Source organism: Numenius arquata, chromosome 7 (genome assembly GCF_964106895.1).
Source record: "Numenius arquata chromosome 7, bNumArq3.hap1.1, whole genome shotgun sequence".
Classification (NCBI taxonomy): Eukaryota; Metazoa; Chordata; class Aves; order Charadriiformes; family Scolopacidae; genus Numenius; species Numenius arquata.
In genome coordinates, this window is record NC_133582.1 from 47,807,472 (window position 1) to 47,834,481 (window position 27,010).

At 38.3% G+C, this 27,010-nt stretch overlaps 1 protein-coding gene across 2 annotated transcripts in view; it reads left to right on the plus strand.

Moving 5' to 3' along the window:
• Positions 1-5,451: 5,451 nt before the first annotated feature.
• Positions 5,452-27,010, plus strand: part of THRB (thyroid hormone receptor beta) — a 33,953-nt gene continuing 12,394 nt past the window's right edge. Inside the window, exons 1-2 of one of the 2 annotated variants that reach the window (XM_074150319.1) lie at positions 5,452-5,899; positions 23,342-23,442. In XM_074150319.1, coding sequence (XP_074006420.1) covers positions 5,452-5,899; positions 23,342-23,442 — 549 coding nt within the window. Of the gene's footprint in view, positions 5,900-12,757; positions 13,086-23,341; positions 23,443-27,010 lie in introns of those variants that run through there. The other variant, XM_074150321.1, reaches the window with a different exon arrangement.

The following is a 27,010-nucleotide window of genomic DNA, read 5'->3' on the forward strand; positions in this document are numbered from 1 at the left end:
TAGTTCACACTGAAGAACTCATTAAGGTACCTGTCAGTAAGAACAAGGATAAAGCTATTACACTGTATATTGCAAGTTTCTTAATGTTACCTTTTCTTACACATTAAAAACTCTTTACACAGTTTATTGTAATATCTACACACTCTTCTTTCATGTTGATGTAATCTTTGTCTGAAAGATTGTTTGAAAATATTGAAATTTAATTTATACTGGAAGGCATATTCTAAAATGTAGTATTTAAATATTTTATAATATTGCCACTGTTAAAGCAAGTTACAGTACAACAGTCCTGGGTTAAATAATCCTGGCACTGTTTGCTTCCGTAAGCATACACATACGCAGACGTTTTGAAAATACTGGAAACCACCTCGTGGTTTCAGTAGACATCACTAGTTCCACCTGCTGATTGCGGTCCCTTTCTTTTGTTGTACACTTTTTTGTTACAGTCACTGTCATTTTTACATTTAGGAAAGAAATCACATGTTCTCAAAGATTTTATTTAGCACATTATAAGAAAGGATGGCTTTCATATTTATAAAGAATCTGGCTAGTCTGTATTAGCTGTGCTCCATCCTGCTTATTCAAGGATCACACAAACCTAGTTTAAAAGTTGAGAAGCTCCATTTTGAAGTGTTTCCATGTTTGATAAGGAAGAATAGGAAGAAAATGCTATGGCGTTATTTGGGAGAAAAGGGAAGGAAGGGAAAGATGAAAGGAGAGTAGAAGAGCAGAGGAGAAGGAAGATAAAGAAAATGAAATGCTGTGAACTGACTGCAACATTAATGAGGGGAAAAAATGAAACCTTAGCCTTGTCTGGCACAAATAGTTTTATCATTCAAAGCACAAACACACATGAAAGTTTTATATGGTTTTACTTATAGTTACTTTTTGTGTTTTAAAGTGCTTGTACAAAACATGAGTCGGGTTTTAATTTTTCTAGGGTGATGTCCTTTAATTGTAATTTGCTTGCTTTTTTTTTTCTTAAGCCATTCAGTAAAAATCATCTAGTGTTATTAGACTGGGTCCATACAAAGTTACGCTGCTTGATCAACCTACTGTGCACCCCTACGTTCTAATCCTGATTACATTTGCCTTAGTTGATCTCTCTGAAGCCAACCCACTTCAATGTCCTTACATGCTTGCATACTTCAGTGTTTAAAAAAAAACAGGAATTGCTGTTGCCTTTGCTGCTCTGTTTTCAGTAAACTTTAAATATGAGAAGGGGCAAAACTTTATAGAAGAATCAACTTTTGTCAATCTTTTCTTTTGCAATCAAGTAAGTTAATGACAATTCAGAGACTGCTAATATATTCACCTGCTGCTATAAGTTGAAATTCTTACAGGCTGTGAGCTGGTTTTGGAAAGTAAAATAACTTTTTGTTGTGAGAGGAAGTGTCTTTGTAAAAATAGCAATCCTCTGACATCCCAGAACTGTTGATTTACCTTTTGCCTTGAAACTGATAGCCTGTTGGTGCAGGTGAAAAAGAAATGTTTGTACTCCCTAAAAAAGTGTGAACAATGTAGTCTCTCAGGGGCAGGGACTGTGGTCACACAGCAGCTTTCATCACCAATGGATCTAGCTGTCAGCTGCAGCTACTGCGGTATAAAGCAGTGATGTTAATAACGGTAATACAAATGCCAGCCTTGGGTGTAACAGGGCAGATCCTGAGCTGGGAAAAATGAGTGTATCTCTCAGGGCACAGCAGGGAGGATTTAATGCCATGCCTCTAGGGTGGTTGTGGTGAGCACAGGGAACAGGCGCTCCACAGTGTGCTTTTTGGACCTGTGCTGTGCACCCTGAGTCTTTGTCAGGGTCAAAGTTCAGGATAGGTACGCAGCTCATTCCAGCGAGAAACACTGTCCTCCTGGCTGACAGGCTACCACATCCTGTCTTTCTGGAAGAAGCAAGTTATGACTCCCTTCCCTTGAAACGTAGTAAAGAAGGGAGATGCCTTTTTTATCTCTTCCTTTACCACTGTTGGCAGATACTAGTAGAGAAGTAGGAAAAAAGGCATATAACTATTTGAGGCAAAAACAAATTAATTGTTCCATTGTTTTTATAGTCCTTTATATACTCCATGCAGATAATACTTGCGTACCTGAGAGCAGTCCAACCTTTGCATTCACCCATTAGGAGTCTTTGTCTTGGCCTGTAATAAACAATTTCTGAGGGATTCTCCTTGCCTGTCCTTTTAGTTTAGCCTGATGGGCCCTCCATCTACTAAAACTTTAGTGCTTCTATAAGACAAATTCACCTTTAAAGACACTCTGATGGGAACTTGAGAAAGTCTTTTGAACTGTTGATGGCTCAGATGCCAGTGATTGCTACGATATGCTGCTTTTATATCCCTGAAATTACTTGATAATTCCTTTACTTATGTTGACAAGAAGAGCTGTAGGTCCCTCTTTACTCTGAATTAGGGCCTGTGGTTTTAGTCGTGATTCATCCCAGTGGGCTGTACTGCTTTCTGCCTTGATTATAGCCGTTTTAACAGTAGCTGGAGGGAGGGAGAGATGCTTCTCTTACAATTAGGGAGCTCAGGGAAAACTGCATTATCATCCTTTATCAAGGGCTTTGGTTTGACAAAACTAAGAGCAGATGCAGGAAATTTAAACTGCATTCTCCTTTGAAAAAAAAATAGAAAAAAAAAGAAAAAGGAAAAAGGGAAAATCTTTTGACAGATTCAAGTAAGATATGTTAAAACAAAAGTAATAGAATAAATAATGTAGTCCTGTAGTGAAATTGTAATTTAACATTTTTATAACCTGAATGGTAATTTAGCACATATGTATCTGCTGCACCACAGTCTAGGAAGTCTAGGAAGAGGAGACAAAATATGAGACCCCTCAGTGGTAGTTCCTTACTACTTAATCCTTGTTTGGCAAAATTTGAATTCAGAATGTCCCCGGTGACTGAAGAGAATTTGTGAAATAAAAAGGAAGCTTGTAAAATTAAATAAACTAGCTAGCGTAAGAGTCAAAATAGATACATTTCAGAGGGAACTACAGGAAAAGAAAGGATGAAGTTGCTTGATGTTAGGTTAGCCTTTGTAAACTGCCTGGGAAAACTCCAAATGATGGAAGCTGTAATGGAATCAGTTTATTCTTATAGTTCAAATGCATCTAGAATCATATTTAAAAATCCTAACTATGCTTTGCAAACACAGAAGTTGGAAAATATGTCTTAATTTTATCCTTTAAATTAAGGACGACTTTAGAGTTCCTTGCTCAACTTAAAAATCTGTGAGCCTTGTGTGACATTCTCTCTGAATCCTTGCAGAACAAAAGTTTTACCATTGCAGTGAACGTGTGTTTTTTAATTAAAATCAAAACTAAAGCAGATCCTTATAAGCTAAAGGACAGCAAAGATGGCATTTAATATCAAAGATAAAGTTGGGGAAAAGATGTGGACGTTTTTGCCTAACAAGAACAAAGAGCCTGGTTATGCTCACTGATCTCATTTCCAGGACTAATAGCAAGAACTGAGTAACTGAGTTTACAACTGACTTTTTTAAAGACAGTGGAGAATTATGTGGGGTCAGTGGTCTTCTTAAGAAATTGATAAAGCATAGAAATATCTACTTATGAGTTAATTATAGAAATGCCTTTGTTTTATTTCTTTATATATATATATACACACACATATATATATCTATCTCACATGTCTGACTCTCGCATACCTATAAAGATGCAATATTATCCATGCAGGGAGATAACTAGAACATGAAGGAAGACAAGGAAGAGGAGAGTAGCCTTGTACTGAAGGGCACGTTATCTGAGGTTACACAAAGCCTGGTGGAAGGGTGGGTTATAGTACACGGTTCCTCTCCGTACCGAAAAGAATTCAGAGCCAGGTTCTGTTCAGATCTTACAGGGAACTTCCATGCAGCTTCCACAGACTCTTACCAGAAGAATCCAGTCCCTCCCTCTGAACTTAAATTTATTATGAAGTCTAGAAGATAGAAAAGCATTCAAATTATGAAAAAAAGTTTTGTGTTCTGTTCTTTTATATTTTTTAAATTGCCTAATATCTTCTGGGTTACTTTCACTATTCTATTTTAAATCTGATTATCCTCCTACAAGTGATACTCTCTTGCCATATTACCTGCATTTAGAGTTAATTTTTAATTTTACTAAGAAAACCAAGTCTGAACTAAGAGCAGATCTATAAAGCCGGAGGTAAGTAAGTGAGTGCAAATTCTGTAGTTAACTCACCTGCCTTATGCATTGAAGTATGTGACGCCAGGGAATTTCTTATACAAATTCGTGTTACTGATGTCCAGCTGAGATACAGTGAGTAGAAAGAATGGACTTTTAACTTCAAATATCAGGTGAGCTAACACTCCCAGCAAAAAAAACCAGTATGCATTTACATTTAAAATTAGATAAGGTATTGAGGAAAGCTGTATATAATATGAGGATAACAGTATTTAATACTAACCATAATTAAGTCTCCTGATTATGTGTTATATTAGCAATGTTCCACTTAACAGAAGACTTAAGACAAAACTTTCAGAAACAGCAATAGTATGATAGATCTGGTAACTGAAATCCAAAGTTATCTTTAAACATTTTATCAGGAAATTACTGACTTAGTATGCACTTATTTACTAATATGCATCTGAATTATTTTCCTGAGTGAAATATGTGTAAAATTAACTCTTAGGTGCATTTAGATAGCAGAATCTGACTATGATTAAAACCACAATGGATATCAGCCATTGAATCTCTGGAATTTGCTGTTATCTATATACAAATTAGAAATCTATTTTGTTTTTGAATTTTGTTATATATAATATACAATAAATTTTTTTTTTTAATGTGGAATATCAACTCAGATGCGTTATTTCTATAGCATTTAGTTTTGCTACCCAGAAATAGAAAATGGGCTATATTTAGTTTTACAGATTTATCAACTAGCTGTATCTCAGTCTCTTCTATATCAAAGAATAAATAAATTTGCCTAATTATTATGACTAACTAGATCAAATCATGCAGCTTTAGTGTTGTTCATTATCTACACTGGACCCAAATGTCCGAACTCCTGTGATAAAATTTCTGTCTCTGATACTCCACTGTGACCACAGCTAGAGAAAGGCAGTAGGTAGCAACAGCGGAACTGCTAAGCATGCCCACATAAGAATGTCACACTTAGGTAACAGAGTGTCCCTCAGGTCAGCCTACGATAAGAGCAAAGTCAAACAAGGCTGAATCCTTGATGTTTTGTGTTTTAAGTATCTGAAAATTGTTCACGACCAGCCTCGACCTACAAGACCTCAAATGATCATATGAGCAAGGCAATAAATTGGTGGTAACTTGCCCCGAGGCCCATGTTGTAGTTGTGATGTTGTGAAAGTTACATCTAGTGTTAGCCTGTCCACGTAGATCTACCTACTTCTTCAGGCTTCACAGGCGGGAAAATTTTACATTTACTTGTACCGAAGGGGAACTATGGTGGCTGACTGGGCATGGCTGAAAGGCTCTGCATCGTATCAGTGCGGTCAGGTGGAGATGCACGGGAATACCACCGCATCAGGAGAGCTGGGGAACCACTTGCTTTCCAAAACTCCACACCTGAGCAAGATTTTGGCAATGCCAACAGTTTGTAGACCTGCAGTATTTGCCAAACATCCAGGACGTGGCCTCCTGTCATGGGACAGACTGATTCACCTTACTGACAGAAATCAGAAATGGAATGTAGTGGGCATAGCAGAAAACCGTTTGTGTAGGAAAAGACACTCCAAAAATCATGATTTCCAGAGGAATGGACAGCAGCTTTCGCAATATCGATGTGCTTCAACTTGGACTAGCACAGTTTTACAGCCAGGCCATACAAGAGCAAAATTTCAAGTACTGTCAAGTGCCCAGGAATACCAAAAAGAAGAAAAAAAGTTTAAAGGTAACTGACATTATTATGCAGAGTACAGCAGATGCTGTATTTAAAAAAAAAACCACCAAAACAAAACAAAACTAGGTTGTTGTATCTGTATTATGGTCAGGAATTTGGCCATTGGTAAAAGCATTACTATGAGGGGGTTGTTTTCTTGTTACCTTTTTTTTTAAATTTTTTTTTCAGCAGGCATAGTTGTGATTTTTAATATTCCTTTTTATTCAATTTAATAGCTTGGTGAAGAGCTCTGATGAAAACGCTATGAGTACTTACTGGGGTTTTCTGTGTGATACGTAATATAATATCTATTCCTTTAGCCCTTTAAAAATGTATTTGTCTCTCTCGTTATGGTCTTGATTAGCTGATCAAAAATATTTTCTGAACTTGGCCTTTTTAAATAAAGCATATCCTTGAGACATTAAAAATACAAAGGCAAACAAAAGCATTTTTTTACTACTTTCAGGGTGTTCATCTCTCACCTGTGACTGTGTTGTTTGCCATTTCTTCTTTCTTAACCATCCCCAAAGCTTCAGTAAGTGCACATACAGAGCTCAAATAAATAGAACTTCCATTTATGAATATTCTTTGCCTCAGTAGCCAGAAAAATTAAACAATTTCTTTCAGGTAGCTTTTTTTATTCACATCAGCGCAGCATTGAAGGAATTCCTTTTAAGAATCACAGTTGCTTAGGTATTAGCACAAATTTAGTGCTTAAGTTATTTTTGTTCCTTTTTAAACTGGGATAAATAGGTCTTCATTGTTCTTTGTCTAAAAAATAATTACTGGATATTGGGAGGGAGGGACCACAAGTTGTTTTCTTTTACTTAAGTCTTGCATCACTCCAGGAAGAAAGATTACAGTGTCAGGCAGGATATCACCTCATGAAAAAGTTAAACTGGTCTAAGTACCTGATTTCTTTAGATTTAGTTGCTCTTTACCTCAGAATGCCTCTTTGCTAACAGATGTCAGGTGTTGATCGCTTTAACGTCTTACTAAAGGCTGTCAGGAGGCTGCCAAACCCAGACAGTCCCACCGCAGAGTCTCTTAATTATGTTGTGTCAAGCTACATTAGCTGACTTTCTGCTCAGTTTTGTTTTTGAACTTTTTACCTTGAAGTTTTCATGCGGAGTTGGGGTAGGGAGTAACTCAGAAAAGGTACATGTTCTAAGTATTGGCAGTTACTTTCTCAAGAGATTAGGTGTGTAATTAACTGATGTCTGCTAACAGGGTCTTCAATTATGAGATACAGGGAGACTTAACAAATTGGGTTGTCTGGGTCACAGGTCTATAATTACTCTTAGCAATATTTGCTCGGAGACCATCTTAAAGTTTGTCAAACACTATTCAGTAATTTTGTTAGCCAGTTTGTTGGCAAACCACTCAAAGAGCAAATGCTTTCTGACAGTACTGTGGGCTACCCATGTGTGTTGCCGATCACGCAAGGAACTCGTGCAAGAAAACAAGCACAAACCCTGGAAGAGTCTTGATCGTGAGAGAGCAAACTCCATTCTCTTTTAACCAAATTTATTCAAGGTGTCAAATATTTTCAGGGAGAACTGGATTTGTAGTGAATCTGAACATTTAAATATAAACTATGACATTCTTTGTTATCCAAACAGACTAATGAGTCTGAAATGTTTCAATAAAAGGCACATCACACTGGCATTTTATGAGTCACGTACAAATCTAGTGACATGTCATAATCGAGGTACAGCAGGTTTTGTGAGAGAAGCAGTTTTAGAGAAAGAGCTAACTTAATACATGTTGAGAGAAAAGGTGTGCTATTGTGTAAGATTTTCCTCAGGTTGAAACCAGGGGCAGCTAGTTGGAAGCTGCTTGTGTCTGTTGCAAACCCCAAAACATGATTTTATGCCAGAAAGCTTTAGCTCTTTTTCCCTCAACTGTGTCACTTGCTGTAGTACATATAGTGTAGACAAAATGACAATTTTTAATGTCTTTGATTCCACTGAGACACACTTCAGCAACTGTCAAATGCTATTGTATCTTTACAGCACTAGAATTCTATAATTCTACATACTTTATGATTTATTCACAAGTAGTTTTCAAAATAAGATAAGTACTATGCAGAGTTAATTTTCTGTTCTTGTGAGTGCTCAGTGTTATTTTGGATTTTGATGTTTGAGGTTTTCTTATAATTTAATCTATAACACTAAGACCCATGGGGGTCAGAACTGATGTGATAAGCTGATACTAAGATTCCGCAGACAATAAGTTTGTACAGTCATATTTTTGAGGGCCCATTTTGAGTCTCTTATCATAGAACTTAATGTGAATGAGTAAGGTAGTGCAAATATATACATTAAGGAGAGGTGGTAACTCATCATGTGTGCACAGAGAAAGCTGTATTTGACAAATGATGTGTGTTGCAAAAGCCACATCAGTACTTCTGCTCGAAAACTTTTATAGTTTTCAGTGTATTTTCTTTATGGTACAAAAAGCTAGGGACTGGCTGGGATGTGTCCCATGTTACATGGTGCGAGTGCTAAAAGTGCAGATTTGTCTTCTCCTTGAAGAGCAGTGATCTAGGTTTTTTTTTCCCCATAACCTTCATCAGAGGTGGCTGAGAGAATGGAGTCAACAAGAAAATCTATAAATACGACACATAACAGTTATTTTGTAACATGTAAAAATAAGTAGGAGCTGATAATACAGGTGTACATTACTCTTACGAGTTTAGAAAGGTATGTTTAGTCCTTGCAACTACATGTTCAGCTGTGCAAACCTTTTTGAACAAATGCTGGATTTTTATTCATTTGTGTGCATAAAGTGTGAACACAACGAGCGTAAGATCCTTGTCTACTTTGAAGGCTCTGCAGTACTTCCCACGTACTGACACTGCTGAATCTTTTACAAGTGGCGGGCAGGGGCCCTGCCTGCAACACTGAGATAGCCAGGACTCTAGACCAAGGGTGCACAGTTTGGACACAGTTAGGAAAATATGAGTTTTGCAGGTAATTCACCTGCACATTCCCCCAGGTCGCAGAGGTAGGCAACAGGAGTGGATTGCGCTGAACAGCACTTCTTTTTAGCGTGTGAGGGATCTCGGTTGGTTGGGGTGTTCCGGAGGGAGGATCATCCACAGGAATACTGTCTTGCCTTAAAATTTCTGTGGGTTCATTTTGGTGATTTTTGTGACTGAGTTAAGTCACAAGAGAAGCGCAGCTTAGTGGGGCATTTGATTCTTCGTAATTGAAAGTTTTAATCAGAGTTTTTAAAACAGGAGTCGATATAGAGCTGCAGGGTCTAGTGTAGAGCAATCTTTCCTGCAGACACCTCCTTTCAGGCATTCTCGGCCTGACTTCTGCCCACCCAGTGTAACATCACTGACTGCACTACGCTTTCTTCTGCTTTACACCAGGGTGAGTATTTCAAAGCCTTTGGGGCATTCAAGACTCATGTTCTGCAAGTAATTTCTACCTTTTTTAATACAATGATCTGACGCCTCAGACTGTGAAGGGTTCAAAATTCAGCTCCTCTTCAGCCACAGTATCAAAGTTTCTGTTTTATTACTGGCCTCTTTGCTCGTACCAGAGGTTTTATTCTGCTAGTGATTAATTTCCATGCGTTCGCATAATCAGACCCGTGTGAACTAATAAAATTCCAAGTGTGGTACTACATTGCTGAAGGCAATGAAAGCTCAACATGATGTGATTTAAAGACTCTAATATTCAAGTCAGAATACAAGACAAAGTTGTTACTATTTTCTATTCTCAGATTTTTGATAAAGACCCCATCTGACTGTCTTTTATTTAACGGTGATTTAATTCAAAGTGATACATGAAAGAGACCTGCAGGAGTGGACCCTAAGAGATTAAAATGAAAATATTTTAGGAATATTTCATTTTTAATAGGGATGTTAAATCTTTGCGGTGTTTTTTGAACTGATTTGTTTCCAAGGGAACAACAATCTGCAGTGCTATAAACCTCTTTAATGTTAGCGCGTTACAGGTAAGGAGTCCCCATTCCCTGGCAGTGTTTATAATTTTATTTTTTTTTTTTCAGAAAAGGCTCTCATCCATTTTTCTTCTCATTCTTCACAGTTTCATGTAATTTAATTTCCTGGCATTATTACAGTAGTTCTGACAAAGTAGTATACGTGACACATTTCTAAGCATTACTGAATTATTGACATAGCGGTAGAAAATAAAAAATATTGGAGGGATTGGAAGAGAAAGTAAGTCACAGAACTGTGCCACGTCGAGATACCGTATCCTTGGGTGCCATCCTGGCTGGGACGGCTCTGCCTATACGCGGTCTCAATTCTGTTTACTTTTTCAGTAACAAACCTAAATCAAATCGGGGGGTGGGGCAGTGGGGGGGGAGAGAAGAACAACAGATGAGAAAATTTGTAAGAATTTTTTCCCATTTATCAAAACAAATCCACGTAGGGAGAAATTCCCACTAAAAATATAAAGCTTAGTTCTTCAAAGCTTTTCTGGGTAGTGTGAAAATATCTAGGTATTCTGCTCTGTTCACCAGTAAGATACAGCCTGCCCTCTGTGCAAGCTCTCGCATAAATTCCTGTTAGCTGTACAGGAGATCACTTTGTGGTAAATGATCAACCCACGTATTGCACTTGTGGAATGTTTTCTTTCTGGGGAGCGCGGGCAAGTAAGCTCAGCAGGTTGTGCATGTTACATTTGTATGTACTACGGTATTACCAACCGATCACATAAATGGGTATGGTTTGGGGTTTTCTGTGTAAACAGCTATTGTAGAGTTTCTCGGGAAACACGGGCATGTTTTTATGAAGTGCTGAACATCCATTCTTGAAAAATCAGATCTTGCCTAAGACATGCTTTTTGTCACGGACAAAATCACTGCTTGTAAAAACTAGATCATGGGCCTCAGCTAAAATGAAAATTAACTTTCATTGTGTGCTTTTTCACATTGTATTTCCCAATGCTAGTTGTTGAGTTAGATCTTTGGTAAAAACAACATGGAGAACGAGGGTTCATTTGTGTTTTACTTCTGGGATTTCAGTAACTATTTGTGCTCTAAATGAGGTAAGATGTTAAATTGCCAGAGTTTTATCAGACGAGGTTCGTTTCGGAAGCAACTCCATTGACTTCAGTAGAATTGATAGAGTTTATTTTGACTTACGAAATGTATTACTATTTTCTGAGCAGGTTAATAAGAAATGTGTTAAAGATGTTAAAGTGTTAAAGATGCTTCTTTTATAGTTGGAGGGAAAAAAATTAAAAATCCAAGCATGAATTTTAACTTCTCTGTTTCTCAGAAGCACTGATCCTAAATTCTGTTAGCCTGCACATTAGATAGCAATTGGTAATGCTTCATATTTAGATAGGTTAGTTACTGTTGTATGTTGGAAGGGAGAATGTTTCCTCCATCGGTTCTTAGACTGAAACATTAAACAATATCGGGTAGGGAGAAATATGTACATGTCATGCCCAGTTCTTTCCTATTTCACTGAACTTTTGGGGACTGTTTAGGTGTGTGTTCATCAAGGTTGTCAGATGTCTACTTAAGAGCCTAGATGAAAAAGGGCTAACCTACATGGTCGTTTGGGGATCCTGTAGATGGGTTAAAGTGAGTGAAATAAGAAAACTAAGACCTCATTATCAAATCAGTAGTAGTTCTGCTTCCTAATAAGAAGAACAGATGTTAAAGAGGGATACCATCTTGTTACTGACTTCACAAGTTTTCCCATATTTTAGCTGTGCTGTAAAGAAAAAATGTATTTTGCTTAGTGAAAAACAAATAGCAGCTAACATAAATAAAAAATAAAATAATTTATTTTAGATCAAAAAGAATGGCTGATTAAACAATATGTGTATTAACTATAGAGGTTTAGTGTGTGTGAAGCAATTATAAGATCATATAGTTTTTGTTGTAGTGGCATTGAGATGTTCACAGCTCATAGGTGAGCCAAAACGAGCAAAAAACCCCCCTTACACTACTCAGTCTGTTGTTGAAGAAGATACACTTCTAAAAGTACTTCATTACTGAAACATAAAAGACAACAAAGCAGAATAGCAAGGCAATTAGCTTATTGATAATATTTAAGCAGTGTTCTCTTCGCTGATTATATTATTTTGAAGTTTCCCACCTGTTGAACTCAATAGAAATTACCTCCCCAAATCACTGAAGTTAAGAAAAGCTGCTTTCCCGTAAATGCATTACCAGGCAGCGGGGAGGATTGTGTATGTGTGGAAGGCTGGGGAGATTCATGCATGTAATTCTGTAAAACAAAATCAATAAAGCTGATGACAGATTAAGTTGCTAAATTTTGTAAAACTAGACTACTGTTTGGGTCATCAACACAGCACTATTGGATTTTCTATGGTTTAATGCTGAAAAACAGGATTATTGATTTTAGGATTTTCAGTGTATCCCCTCTGGGAGTTCTTAAGCAGTCTTTATAATGCTTCACACTTAAGTTGACAACTACAGTGACATAACTGTGTCCTCGCCCTAGTAATCATTTTGTAATCATATTGGAAAAGGCTGGAAATGGTTTATAAAATGATTATTCCAGACAAATGGGGGAACAGGAGGGTTGTCGGGACGTGGCTTCTTTGTCTGGTGGTCATTGCTACCTGCCTGCCATCTTCCCTTGGAATTAACTTACAGTCACAGATTAAGACCTTTGACTGTCATAAATCTGCTTCCCAATATGTTTGACTGGCAGGGGAGTTCACAAGCCGTCCCAATATAAATAGGATTTTAGCACATCAGGTGCCGCTCCAAAGTAAAACGGGCTGTTTTGCAGTCGACTTTGGTGGTGTATATTCATTGCTCCTCTCCCGGTCCATGTGTATGCATGCCTGCGTGTGTATGCATGTGTGTGTGTGCGTAAAGTAGAAGCTGAGATAGGGTAACAAAATGAACTACTGTATGCAAGAAATATATGAAGTGCACCCAGCTGCTGGTAGCAATTGCTACATGCAGTCCACTGATTATTGCACATACATCGAAGATAATCAGGGTTACAGCAGTTGTGATGCTCAGGTCCTGCACAGTAACAACATATATATGGAACAGGCCTGGGCGGTGAATCAGCCTTATACCTGTAGTTACCCTGGAAACGTGTTTAAAAGCGAGTACTCTGACATGGACATGGCCCTGAATCAGTACAACCAACCTGAATATTTCACCGAAGAAAAACCTACTTTTTCTCAAGTGCAGTCGCCATCGTACTCTCAGAAGAAAGGTAGGGGCAATTTATTTAAATAACAACAAAAAATAATCTCTGTTTTTGTTTTTGTTTTGTGTTAAACTTACAGTTGCATCAGTTGGCTCAGATACATCTTTGAATGTGAAGGCTGCCTGTTCAAAATTGAAAGCAGCAGTAACATAGGTTGCTAGGTGATTGTAAGGTTTTTCTGTGAGCAGTGAGGATTTCCAAGCACTTTTTCTTAATTTATAAAAGACATTTGCAAATATATTGCTTGTTTTCTTCTTTCTGAGGCTATTAAGTTCATTTGCTGTTCACCAGTGAGCTAGATAAGAAAGTTTCTCTTCTGAAATGTCGTCATTATATATTCTGGATCTTAGAGCTGTGTTTCTGGTTACATACAAACAATTTGTGTGAGTCCTCGTTATCAGTAAATGTGAACTCTGTTTACTCAGCAACTCGGGCAAAATATTTTGAAAATAGAACTGTAAATATGTATGGTAAAATGATTACATTTAAGAGACTTACTGTCTTCTAAGTGAAAATCCTGTAGTTTCTGATTATGCAAAGCAAAAAAGACTGAAAATTCAAGGATATATCGATGCAAGAAAGACTATTCTGCATCTTCTGCATCCAAAAAGTTGATCTAATCAATATGTTTGTGGGACATAATCAGAGTGCAATATCTGCTCCCTCAGGGTTAAATCATTGTCTGTTTTTAGAATTTATTCTTTTCCTTTCAAGTAAGCAAAGCAGATTCAAAAAGAGCCCCAAATACCAACAAACACTTGGATATGTTTTTGGTGTTATTTGTTTTGAACTCAGACAAGCAAACTGACGCATACAGAGTATACGTTCTCTGTGTTTCTTTAAAATCACATTATTAAAGAATAAAAATACACAGTCTGTTGTACCAACATAATATCCTTTTTTTATTAAGACCAGATTTTCTGTATACAGTTATCCAAACCCCAGATGAATCCGATGTGACTAGGTAGATAGAGAAAACACAATTTACTACTTTCAAAGTGGCTTTGTAGTAAAAAGTAGATTGTTTCATCTTATTAACTACATGGAAAACTAGAATATTTTCCTTTGTGCAGGCAATATTCATTAGCACTTGGTGCAATAAATCTATATGGTAGAAAAATGTCTTAATTTTATACTTTGAACAGCATTGTATTTCATAATAAAGGAAATATTTCTTTAAATCCTGTTCTAGGAAGCTGTAAGAACATGATCAAATTGTAGACTAAATGTAGTTGTGGATAATGCATGTTTTTGTATTGTGCAGGATTTTAAATGCCTTTTAAGGCTATTTATCTTCTATTGGGTTTTAACTAATGAATTTACTACTCTTTTTAGACTTTTCTCATGTCTTATTTTTGGTTAAAGAAAAATAGTACTCTAGAGAAAATAAAGACTTGCTATTGCAAATTCAGTGAAGGAGTAAATTTTTCATAATTTTAAAGATTATAAATAATAATTTATATACCTTGGTCAGAGCTTTAAGTAAGTTATTTCAGTACTCAGACAACTGATATCTGTTCAGTTTAAAGTTTTTGTACTTGTTTGGTTGAGAAAATACAGAGTTGTTTTTAAAAACTGCATGTCTGCCCTTGTTTTCTACTACCTCAGTTTCACTAAGTAATGGCAATGAATTTTGGTGGAAGCCGGCTCTCAAGCAGGCTTTTTAATTGATCATTCACGGAGACTGAGCAACCTGCTTTGGGATTCTTTAGAGCCTTATTACTGTGATAATCAATAAGAAGTTGCCTCCCTTCTGTCAAACCTTTGCAAATGCTGAGTTTGTTAAGCAGAAGAGATCTAAACTGTGTGGGACATGTGCATCTTCTCTATTATTTTTTTTTTAATTTCCATCTTTTAACCAAGCTATCGTAAAACTAACGAATCTTTTAATCCTGTCCTAAGAACAGAAGGCTCTACATAGGGCATGTGTGTCTGTATTGATCCAGAATTGATTTGGGGGGGGACGAGGGAGTTTGTTAGAGAAGCCTTGATAATAACCCATTAAAGCAAAATTAAGTCCCTAAGCAGGTGTTCATGAGGAGTCTTGATTGTTGCAGTTGGTATTTCTGTTAGTCCTCTGAAATTTGTAGTAATCTCAATAATATGCTGTTCAAATCAGATTGTAGTTTACAGTAGCACGTGGAGTCTTTTCCTATCACAACTTTTGCTAGTTATTAAATGGTTAAAGTCTTCTTTTCCCTCTGGGAAGACAAAAGACATCAACATTTTATATGCTGAAAAAAATATCTTTTATGAAGGGAAATTTAATCAGTTCTTTCTCTTTATGTCACTTTAAAAGAATTCAGAAAATGCTTTAAAAAACAAGTACGAAAGACGCGAACAACATGTCACTAGAGGAAAAAAGCAAGTATTTAGAAAGTATAGCCAGTTATTCTAAAATATAAGAAAGCACTTAAGCTGCCTTAGTTATTACAGTACATTAAAAAGTATTATTTCCTGATTATGTCACAAAAATCCAGAAAATCTAGAGAGGGAGGTGTGTTTTTAGCTTTGCGTCTGCTTGTTGCTCCGTTATCTGTTGTGCTGTAGCGAACGCTCTTAAAAGGCAGCAGCGCGATCTTCGCGCAAGAGCTGGCTGTTTTGTTAGGGAAGTGCTTTTGGGCTTGACCCTCCCATAGGGGACAGGCAACCGGATACGCTTTGTTTTCTACACGCGGCTGTGAAATCGGATGAGCAGAACAGAGCTCATCATTGTGAATTCCTGGTTCTGTCCCAGAGAGCTTGAACTGGAATATTTTTCCCCTCTTAGGGTGCCGCCGGCCGCGGTGAGATCTTGCAGCATTGCACGCTGTAGGAGTGGTGCTCCGGGGGAGCCCGTGCCACCCTGCCCTTGCGCAGGGGCCCAGCAGATAGGCAAAAGTCCCCCTCGATCTCCTTACACCGCACATACGGTGAGGAGGAGTTCCCAGTGACAGGGCAGAGGTGGAGCAGTGAGGAAGGTAAAAAAGAAACACGTATAGAGGTGCGGAAACCTCAGGATCCCCACGTTTGGTCTGTGCACAGTGTTTTTTGGCCATTTGGACAAGGTGGGAAATGAGTCTGCAAAGTTAGAAGCGGCATGAGAGCCCTTTGCACAGGCATTTCACAGACAAAGTTAATGAAGGATGCCCACAGGGGTCTATGAAGTTAGACTTTAACTTTGTGCTCTGGGGGGGGAGGACCAGATGTAACCAGAGGCTGCCCCCCAAAACCAAGGGTTTGCGATGGAGAATTCTTGAGTTGTGCTTTAGCAGTGGAGGCTCCTCAGCCCTGCATCTCACCTTGCTTCCCAGATACAAGGTGAGGTTAATGCTATCTTTTTAAGTGCGCTTGGTATGGTGGGAGAACGGGGCTTTGGAAGTTATCATTATTGTTATTATAATTGTAATTATTATTATTTCCCTTTGTATTTTCTCAGGCAGTTGACATGCAGCTGAGAATACGAACTGTACGGCTGCCTAGAGCATGCAACTGAATTAGTCCAAACTGAGTTCTCAGAGGTGTGAAAACATTAGGGCACTTTCTGAATAGCTAAGAAAATACAACATGGAGGTTACATCAAAATGTCTTCTTATCAGTGCAGGGAGTATGTGTGCATATAGTCAATTTACACAAACACTGAGCACTTGCCATCTTGGCTTTTGCAGGAGAGGGTGTTGACAATTCTTTTGGGCTTTAAATTGATTAATTTTGCTCTTGACCACCCATCTAAGGAGGTAGCACTGATAAGAAAAATTGCATCTTATTCAGCAGCTCATTATGCATTTGGAATTATATCTGTTTCTTTTTTAATAAAAATGTCAGTGGAAAAAGTGTTTTCAGGTCCTTTACTTTAACCTTTCCACAACCAAATGAAGGATGGGAAAATGAACTAAGCCATACTTTGCTTTTGCATCAGTGGTAAAACTGATGTTCAGTGGGGCTTAGATTTTTTAATAAGTTACTTGTGATACTAAGCTGTGGTCTCTAAAAACATTTAAATAATTTGGGGGAAAAAATTTGCATGGTCTGACTTACAGTAATGCATTTTGTACCTGTAGTTAGTAATGGGTGCAAGTGCAGTCCGATCACAGCAGTTTAAGTGATAACACAGTTTGGGCTAAAATGTTTTCAGCACATGCATGCAAAATGCACTACTGTTGATAAGGTTTCTTCTGACTCAGCCCAAAGAAGAGGGTCAATACATAGAAGAGTAATTGAGGGAAAAGAGATTATAAAAAAATGTTCAAAATTCTATCTTTGCAGAGTCTCTTGCCAAATTTCAGTAATTCCATAAATCAAAGAGTGTTAACAAAGATCAAAATTGCAGATAAACAAACCAGTTAACTAACAAGAAATGTGTGAATCTGTTTAGCAACATTCTCGGTGCTTCCAGGCTCAATGGAGAAATAAGCATGTTTTCTCGGTGGGAGCAATTTAAAGAACACGGGAAACAAGGATCGGTGTTTCAGCCCAGCCTTTCAGATCAATACTGATAATAGCACAAACAAGAATGGAGTATGCTTTTTCTCACTCAGCTCTATGCTTTCTCCGATAAACACTCTATTTAAGCTTTTTCTACACAAGTGTATCAAGGATGATAACTGGATGGTTCTTGTAATTTTGTATAAATTGCAAAGAGTTACAGTGTGCCTATGGAATTGGTAGAACAGCAGTATGAATTTTCTTTTCAGTTCTAATGCAGTTGGGGATTCTCAAGGTAGTAATTAATTTCATCTTTTTCATTTTCATGCTGCAGTGTCTAGTAAGTGAATACGAGCTTACTGATAAGTCCTGAACTCCTCAATTTAGTGAGTGGTCTCTAGTTACGCAAACCATACCAGATGGGGGAAAGAAAGATTTCAGGGACTATATTTAATACATGACTCTGCCAGTGTACAGTGAAAATCAAAATACTGGATAATGGTCTTAAATCCCAAGTGTCGTTGTGCAATAGCAAAAAAAAATGGCTTTTTCTGCTTGCAGTGGCCTATGGTGGGCCAGGAACACGTTAATAAGGAACATCTGGTCTACAGTCATAACTTTTTTGTGCTGATGTCACTCATATCTCTGTTTGGTAGTCAAATATGGTTTGGGTCCTAGAATTTTTTTAAGTGTGGTTTAATCTCTAAGGCAATATTACATTATCTGTACAGACAGAGACCTGGAGATGTAAAGTCTGTGCAATGATACTTTAACAAAACTGAAGTAATTTCTTTACTTTTCTCGAAACATGTTTTTTGGGGTTTTTTTTTAATGTGTGCCAGGTACAGCAGGGAAAAAACAGTATCATTTTTCAGGGGTTTTTTCATTTGAATAGATTTTCTTTGCCTTGGAGGAGGGGAGGGGCAAGAATAGCCACAGAGTGTCTCATTTGTGTCTCTCCAATCTGTTACACCGTGCAGGGTCACATATATGCTTTAAGGTATCATTCCTGCAAATGGTAATTTGAGAGCGTAGGCATACAGTATTAATGAACCCGGGTACCTCAGATGACTGCATAGGTTAGCAGATCTCGGGCTGTCCTTACGGCTGCCGGGGCAAACTCGTTGCGCATTTTCCTGTCAAAGGGAGTTGTTTCTTGCCATACCTCTACAAAGCTACAGTTATGATTTAAAAGATACTGTAAATCACCATCAAGGTTGGTTGTAATGGATTATAAAACCTATTCTTCTAGACAGGGGCAACTGGTCCTGCTGAGTACTTTGCCTTGCCAAGACAGTAAGATTAGGCGGACTGGCAGGTGGGAGTCTGGGGGGCGAAGGAGTTCCTTCAGGCTGAAGGGGGACACCAGACATGGCAGGTCAAGGTCATTCCTTGGTGTTCTCCACTCAAAGCTAAGATCCAAGGTGGGCATTGGGATGAACAATGTCAAGTCATACCTGACAGCTAGTTAACTTTGAGGATCACCAAATGATAGTCCATGAGGATGCTAGAATACAGCAGACAGAGGCTTGAAAGACCAAGGAAAGATACTGGTTAGTACTGTGCCGTTCAATGAGATTGGTGTTCCTCCTAGCTATTTACTTAGTAGGTTTTGACCAAGAAGTAAAGGATGAAATATGAACACCAGAAATAGGAACCTACCCAATATTCCCATGAGATTTGTCATCAGACATTCTTCTTTCATAAGAGAGCACCTGGATTACTCTGTCCAGACAGCATCTGCTTCTTCCACATAGGAGTTTTTATTTTTGGTTCAGTGTTATTAAACACATAAGATGCTGAAGTACTTGATGTGAGAGACAAGTCCCTATTAGTCTGCCCTTCCTCTTTTTTCCCAAGTGCTGCAAGGACTGAGAGAAGTCTGTTGCTTTGCTTCTTCCTCAAACCAGCCAACACACAACTCTGCTGCCATCCGTGTCTTCCCCAAGAATCTCCATTGCGGTATTCCTAGTTTCCATACTGGTACCAAGTTTAGAAAGACACTGTTGAATTTCCTCCTGCTGATAGTGTTTCTAACTCTGAGTAGCAGCAAAAATGTACTGAGACCACTTATCTGCACGGCTTACAAATGAAATTGCATTGAATTTATAGAGAGGTCAGACTGGATATTTGCAACTAGAAGTTACAATGGACATTACGGTTTGTAAGAACTGAATATAAGTCCCCTTGTTCTTCTTGGCATGCTGTCTGTTTGTCTGAACTATATCTTTTTAAAATACTACTGAAGGTCAAATTTTCCTACTTTCTAACAGTTTCTGACCCCATTAGCTGCTGGAAGGAGGGTTAAAAATGTAAAAAAAGTGTGGATATCACTCTCAGATTTTTAATAGAAAGAAAAAATATGTTTATTGCACCCTTTTATTGCCAATGATTTCTTGGGATAAGATTTTTCTATCCATGTTTCCTGTTGAATCAGCAGAAGAGTTCAAAGTGTGTGCTTACCTTGTGACATGGGAACAGTCCTGCAAAAGTGATGAACTTAATATTTAACATTTAAGTAGCTTAAATAGCTGGTACTTAACCGTTCCAGTACAGCAAAATTGGGAATGTGGTTGCATGTAAGGATGCCATTTTTAATTTCTGACTAGGAGTGCCTGTAGGAGATTTGTCTTTTCTGCCAGTTGGAAGCTGTTTCCTGAGTTGGATAAAGCCATGAAACTCCAAGAGAGAGATGGACAGCAGTAGTCACATGCGCAAGCTACTGTATATATTTAAGGAAGTGGTTTAGACAAGTGGTCTCCTGCTCCTCCAATAGAGCAAAGCTGCCATTACATGAGCAGCGCTAACCAGATTATATACTTAATGAAACATCAAGGCATTTAGTTCAGAAGTAATTCTTGAGGAAGCAAACCAGGGATACTGAACATAGTCTATGCAACGCTAAGTCTGCGTTTTGTGAATACCAGTAGCAAGCAATGAAAAGCCCTTAATATTTGTAAGAAATTTAGTGGAAAATTCTGCATCCCTTTGCTGGCTCTGCTGCCTCCTGTGTCAGCTCTGTGTTGTGTGTGAGTTGCATGTGCAGAGGCAGGTGTGAGCAAAAGCGGGGCAGGATGGAGATAATAGCCTCACTAATCCCCCACTGGCATAATGTCCATTAGGAGTCAGTGATGTAAATTGGAGTCGAAACCCTGCTGTCTCTCTTCCCGCAAGGTCACAGAACCAGCTCCATGTGTCCGCCAGTCTCTATCCAAGCACAACTTGTTCATCATGGAGAAATGTAACCTGAATGTGAATCTTATCTTTTGCTGTATTATAGACTGGTGTGATACACCAGTAAGATCTCAGCTCGTTCCCCCACTCCCCTTTCAGATGCCAGTAGGAGTACTGGCAAACCTGAGATGCAGGTACCCAGCCACGGCTTCAGAGTGCTCCTAAAGCATTACAGAAGAGGGATATGTGTTCCTCTATAATTTGAGGTTCTCATAGTTATGGTCAAAGTAGACGTAGTGTGAAGTAGACAACACAAATACTTCCTGCCTTCTTCCTTCTTTACTTTTGCCTAATCCACTCACCAGTCCACAGAGAGTTCAAGTATTTTAAGCTCAGTTAATTTCAAGTATTTTCTCTCTGATTTGGGCTTTTCTTTCTGGAGAACCTCTGGCAAGTGTAGCCTTAGATAGGCACTTTCATTTGAGCTGTGTGTTACTGAGCTGGCCCTCTGACACATTAGTCACAGGAAGATGATGGGCACCCCTCTTGCAGCATCTTCCAACAGCCTTCTGCTGCCCTGAGTCTTGTTGCTGGTTGTCCTCCATGTCACGGTGGTGTGCTCAGTCCCCGAGCTGTACTGAGCCATACTGGTGTGAGGGCTGCACAAAGACAGAAAGCTTTGAGTCTTGTCTGACGTGTGGTGCTACAGGTGGGTTCAGCAAGCCAGTGGCAAGGGATAATGTGACAGGCAGCCACATCCAAAGGACTCTCCCTCATTGCACTGATAAATTGTGCTCAGACAGTTGGCAGATGATGCAAAACTGGGAGGAGCGGCTGGTACCCCAGATGGGTGTGCTGCCATTCAGAGCAACCTCAGCAGGCTGGAGAAATGGAATGAGAGGAATCTCTTGAAGTTCATCAAAGGGAAATGCCAAATGCTGCAGTGTGGGAGGAATAATAAATGCAGCGGTACAGACTGGGTCCCAACTGGCTGGAAGGTGCTTTGCTTTGAAGTACTTGAGGATTTTGGTGGGCAGCAAGTTGAACGTGAGCCAGCAGTGTGTCCTTGAGGCAAGGAAGGTCAATGGCATCTTGGTGTGCCTTAGGAAGATCATCACCAGCAGGTTCAAGGAGGTGATCCTTCCCCACTGCTTGACTCTGGTGAAACACATCTGCAGTGTTGGGTCCGGTTCTGGGCTCCTCAACACAAGAAGGACATGGACATACTGAACGAGTCCACAAAGATGATGAGAGGACTAGAGTTCTATGAGGAGAGGCTGGGAGAGCTGGGATTGTTCAGCTTGGAGCAGAGAAGGCTCAAGGCAGGGTTCTTATCGATGTGTGTGACTACCTGATCCCCCATCACATAGAAGACAGAGCCACACTCTTTTCAGTGGTGCCCAGTGACAGGACAAGAGGCAATGAGCACAAATAGAAAATCAAGGAATTCCTTCTGGAGACAATAAAATAATCTTATCTTTTCACTGTGAGGGTGACCGAGTGCTTGCACAGGTCACCCAGAAAGGTTGTGCAGTTTCCATCCTTGGACATAGTCAAAAACCTTCTGGACAGAGTCCTGGGCAACCAGCTCTAGGTGTCTCTGCTTGAGCAGGGAGGTTGGACCAGATGACCTCCAGAGGTGCCTTCCAACCTTGGCCGTTCTGGGATTCTGTGAAATATTTACTACACTTTAGTAATCTTATGCGATTACACAAATAGCTGGACTTTCCTCTCTTCCCCTCAAAGTGAATCTGAGATCTCTGTGTTGCATCTTTACAGAGAGATTTTTCAGAAGGAAAAGTGATGAACCATAACACTGTTAATTATGAGTCATGGGAACATATATTTTGAAAGGTTCATATTTTACCCTGTTTCAAAGTTCTCTTTAGTTTAGAATTACTTTTTGGTTGCCATCAGAATTGTTTTGTTTTTTTGCTCAAATTGGAAATATGTTTATGTTATCAAAACAAATGTCATTGTGGGAAAAGAACGAAGCATTGCCAATGTTTTTCATAGCAGTAATATTTTATTTCACTTGTTGGGTGTCTGGTAAACGACATCAGAAGAGAAAATGTCATTCTAACACATGCACATACACACATATTTGAATGCCTACATATTTTGCCCTAAATTCAGGCTATATTAAATACTCCTGCGGAACACGCCCAGGTAAGGTGTGATCAGTACAGCTTGGACTATCTGTTGTTGGTACTTCTCTAACCACACCTGCAGAGCTGTTTTGAAACAAACGATCTCTCAGTAAATATTTCTTTCGACCAGGTCCCTGAGTCACCTGCAACCTGGGACCTCATCTTCAGTATACAAGTATATCGGGCTTTTTGTGAAACAGATTAGAAGAATATACCGTATGTCTCACAGTTATTTTTTTATTCACATCAAAGCCTTTGAGGTAAAAATAAATATACTTATTTTTTCTGAGGTAGTATTTCACTCAGGAGAGAGCAATCATGTTCCAGCTTCTCCCTCTTGATCAGTAGGTGCTGAAACAATGTGAAAAGTAGAAGATACTACAGATGATGTTTAAATAATTCTCTAAATAATTGTTAGTCCAGAAATTCAGTGAATTCAGATAGACAAGTGGATTTCAATGTAAAATTTTTATATCAATTGTCTCATATCATTTTCTATCGAGTTTACATGCCACATCCTCTTTTTCTTTACAGGGTATATACCCAGTTACTTAGACAAGGATGAGCTATGTGTAGTATGTGGGGACAAAGCCACCGGATATCATTATCGCTGCATCACTTGCGAAGGTTGCAAGGTAAATGGCACAGTGGGAAAGTGGGAATCAGAAATAGCTCTCCAGCTCCTCCATTATACAGACTTCCTGAACTGTGCTGTCAAATAAAACAAAGACAGATTAGAAGCGAATAAGAACATCCAGTACTGATGATAAGCCGTATCTGGCTATGCTGCTGCTCTTCATATGCATAAGGAATATAGTTGATTTTTGCGGTGTTTGGTTCTGAAAAGGAAACAAGAAACTTAGATTTTTGTTATTGCTAGTTAACTGTTAGCTTTTACATTTCCATTTTTTAATGTTTCTTTGGCCATGTTCTCAGCCAGTGTACATCAGCATACTCCCAGCAACTCCATTGAAGCTGTTTATGCAATAGCTGAGATTCTGCCTATGGTCATGAAGAGTCTGTAGCGATTAACAGTGTTTCAGTGCCTCTCATCATCACTATGAAGAAGCAAAAATCAAAATCCCTTCCACATGCTCATAGATCCATCACTTTGGGAAGCATTGACACCCAGTTAAAACAGTTTAAAAAAAATTGTGCCTTCTTTAACTTAAGCATATTGAAATGTGCTTTCAGCCCTAAACTGCATCTCCAAAGCTACATGCAAAATTTAAAAGGAGATTGCTTTGGGCAAGTAAATAAAAAAAAAAAAATAAAATTGAGTAACACAATCAGGCACATCTTAAATGATTTCATTGCCATAAATTTGCCTGAATAGCTTGAGATCCTGTAAGAAAGCTATTCTTTCCTGCAGAAAATAAAAAATGATTATGTTTTTCTGAACAAATGGGACCACACATGTCATGGACTAGTGTCATGGGACTAAGCCACAAAAGCTGTATTCTGTTCATCCCCAAAGTCTGGAATATTTGGATCTGAGATTTTGTGTTTGGATTAGCTTTAGAGCCCCACATCACAGTAACTCTTGTGCTGAAGGAGCTCTTTCAGTTGTACATTTTTGCCCTAAGTTACATTTATGAAATGCACAAAGACCTAAATATCCTATGTATAGCAGGTTTGTGGTAATGTTCAGGATGGTTTTATAGACACATATACATAATATGTATGAAAAAATATTTATATCTGAAAAAAACTGTAACTGAACAAGTGATTCTTACACATTTACATCCCATATACCAGATGATAACAATACATAAAATGTATGAATATGACTTAATTCAGATATAATGAGAAGTAAGCGACACTGTGGCATTATGAAATATCTTTTGCTCCCAGCTGAACAGCTATATCTCTCAGCAGCTTTCCTAAGGTTTTTGTTACTCCAACTGAAGTATTTCTTTTTATGCCTACCAGCTATTTTAAAGATATAGCATAAAAAATCTGCTTTTATCTTCAGATACAGTTCTTTTTTCTGATGTACAATTTAAAATAATGATTATGTGCACAAGCTAACATTGAGCTAACAATTTACAAGAAGTAATTAATTTTGTTCTCCTACTTATAGTTGGCTTACAAACAGACCGTTTTGTTTTGGTTTATTGTTCTTCTTGCAAATGTATTCATTGTAAAAGATGGGGTTTTTTGTGTGGACAATTTCAATCCATGCCTTGGAGGGTCTGCATACACATTTCCAGTTGTATGATTTATCAGCAAAGTTATATGTAATCAATTCTCAATGAATTTGACATTTACTAGTTGCTTCCACTCAAAATCACTTTAATTTTGTAACAACATTCATCAGGGTTGACAGCCAAAAATTTGCTTTGGCAAGTGCTTTCATGAACAAAGCATCCTCACACATGATTTCTGAAGAGTAAATTGTAAGGAATTTAAACACAAATAAACCAGCATTGAGTTCTGACATCGCTGAAATGTTTCTCCAGACTGTAGCCATTGCACCTATTGCTAGATAGGTGCATAGTAAACAAATTTGGGAAAAGAGTAGTTGCCTTACAATAAAATATGCCTTCTTTTATTGATGAAAATAACACTTCTGTGATGAAGTGTTTGGATAAATGTAGAAGGCAGCTTCCTTATCATATTGTCTTTAGAGATGATCAAAGAGAATTTTTGCAAAAAGTTTCTGAGAAATGCAAAGAAATGGGAAGATTGAAATGTGCTGGTTCCAACACAGGTGGTGAAGAGCCTTACCATTGTAAAGGTAGACCTATGTTAAGTCCCATGCAAGGTTTGGAAAACAGAAGCTCAATACCTCTTCTGAGATTCATCAGAGATATTTCCATCTCTTTCTGTAACTAGAGGTTACCCCATGTCCCTGGTTGTCCAGAGCCATCTTTGATCTTCAGGGAGGAGAGAGGCAGGTGTTGCCTCTAGGAATTCATCACAGGGTTGAGAGTGGATCCAAATCCAGTTGCTGGGTAAATGAGAGTTTGAGACCCAATCCAAACCCCACATAAGGACATCTTGCCTGTGATTTCCTGCATTTTGGCTCAACCCAACAGGTTCCAGTCTTGCAAAGGCTCACACACATACTTTATGCAACTCAGTTTAATTGAGATTTCAGGTCTTACTGTTATCAAGGAAGAGAAAGTTTTACTCTTAGCTCGAGATGGATTTTGTTAGATAAACAGCCGTGTCCTCATTAGAGTTTTATTGTCTTCACTGGAGTTGGGAGCTCAAGCTGAAATACAGGCTTATCCATACTTTTTTATTCAACATTCTACGTTAAAAGAAATTACACACTGCTATAAGATTTTACCGGGTGTTATTTAACATGATTAAAACCAGACATTTCATCTAGTGAAGTGAAGAGACTATTCATTAGATAAAATCCCATCTGAAGAGAGTATTTGTTAGGTAAAATCTCACTTGAATTTTGCCATTGTTTTCACTGAAATCAAAGACATTCTCAGTGGCCTCAGTCAAACAGGACCAGGGTCCCAGTGTGTTCTCTCTGTCTAGGTTGTCCCAAGCTTCATTGCTGAATGTAGACAGTCTCAAACAATGGTGAAACTTGAAATTAAAGTGAAGTCTAAATTTCTTGCTTTACAGCCTATCTTGTCCATATCTTGCAGTCTTGGGAAGTTAATCCAGCTATTGCATAAGTTAATGATAAAAATCACGTTGAAATTAGTACCAGGATTAGGTCCATAATGTTCAGAGATAATTTGTATCTGATTTCTTTACCTAAGGCCAAGGTCTATGTTGTGTACAAATCAGTGAATTCAGTGGAGCTACATTGGCTCGCATGAGCTTAGGGTCTGACCTCATATCCATGTTGCAGTTGGCAATATATTATGATAGACAGACAAATAGATAGAATGGATTTATATATAGCGGGATTTTTATTGATGATGTTTGCTTTGAATACAGAAGTCTGTGGTAAATACGAATTAAATCCTCTTCTCAGAAATACAGATAATTTTAAAATCATGGACCCATTATTTAGAACCAAACTCAAAGATTGTGTAAATTGTGTTTGCAAAATTCTTGGTCTTGCCCAGATTTGGTTGGTTGGTTATTTGGCTTAGATGGAAAGAAAGGAGTAGAACTGTTTGTTCTTAATCCCTTAGTGGCTCATATGCACCACCATTCTTACTATTTGCAGAAGCTGCTCTTTAATTAAAAGTATATATATGCCTCTTAATATCCCTCAAAATGGTT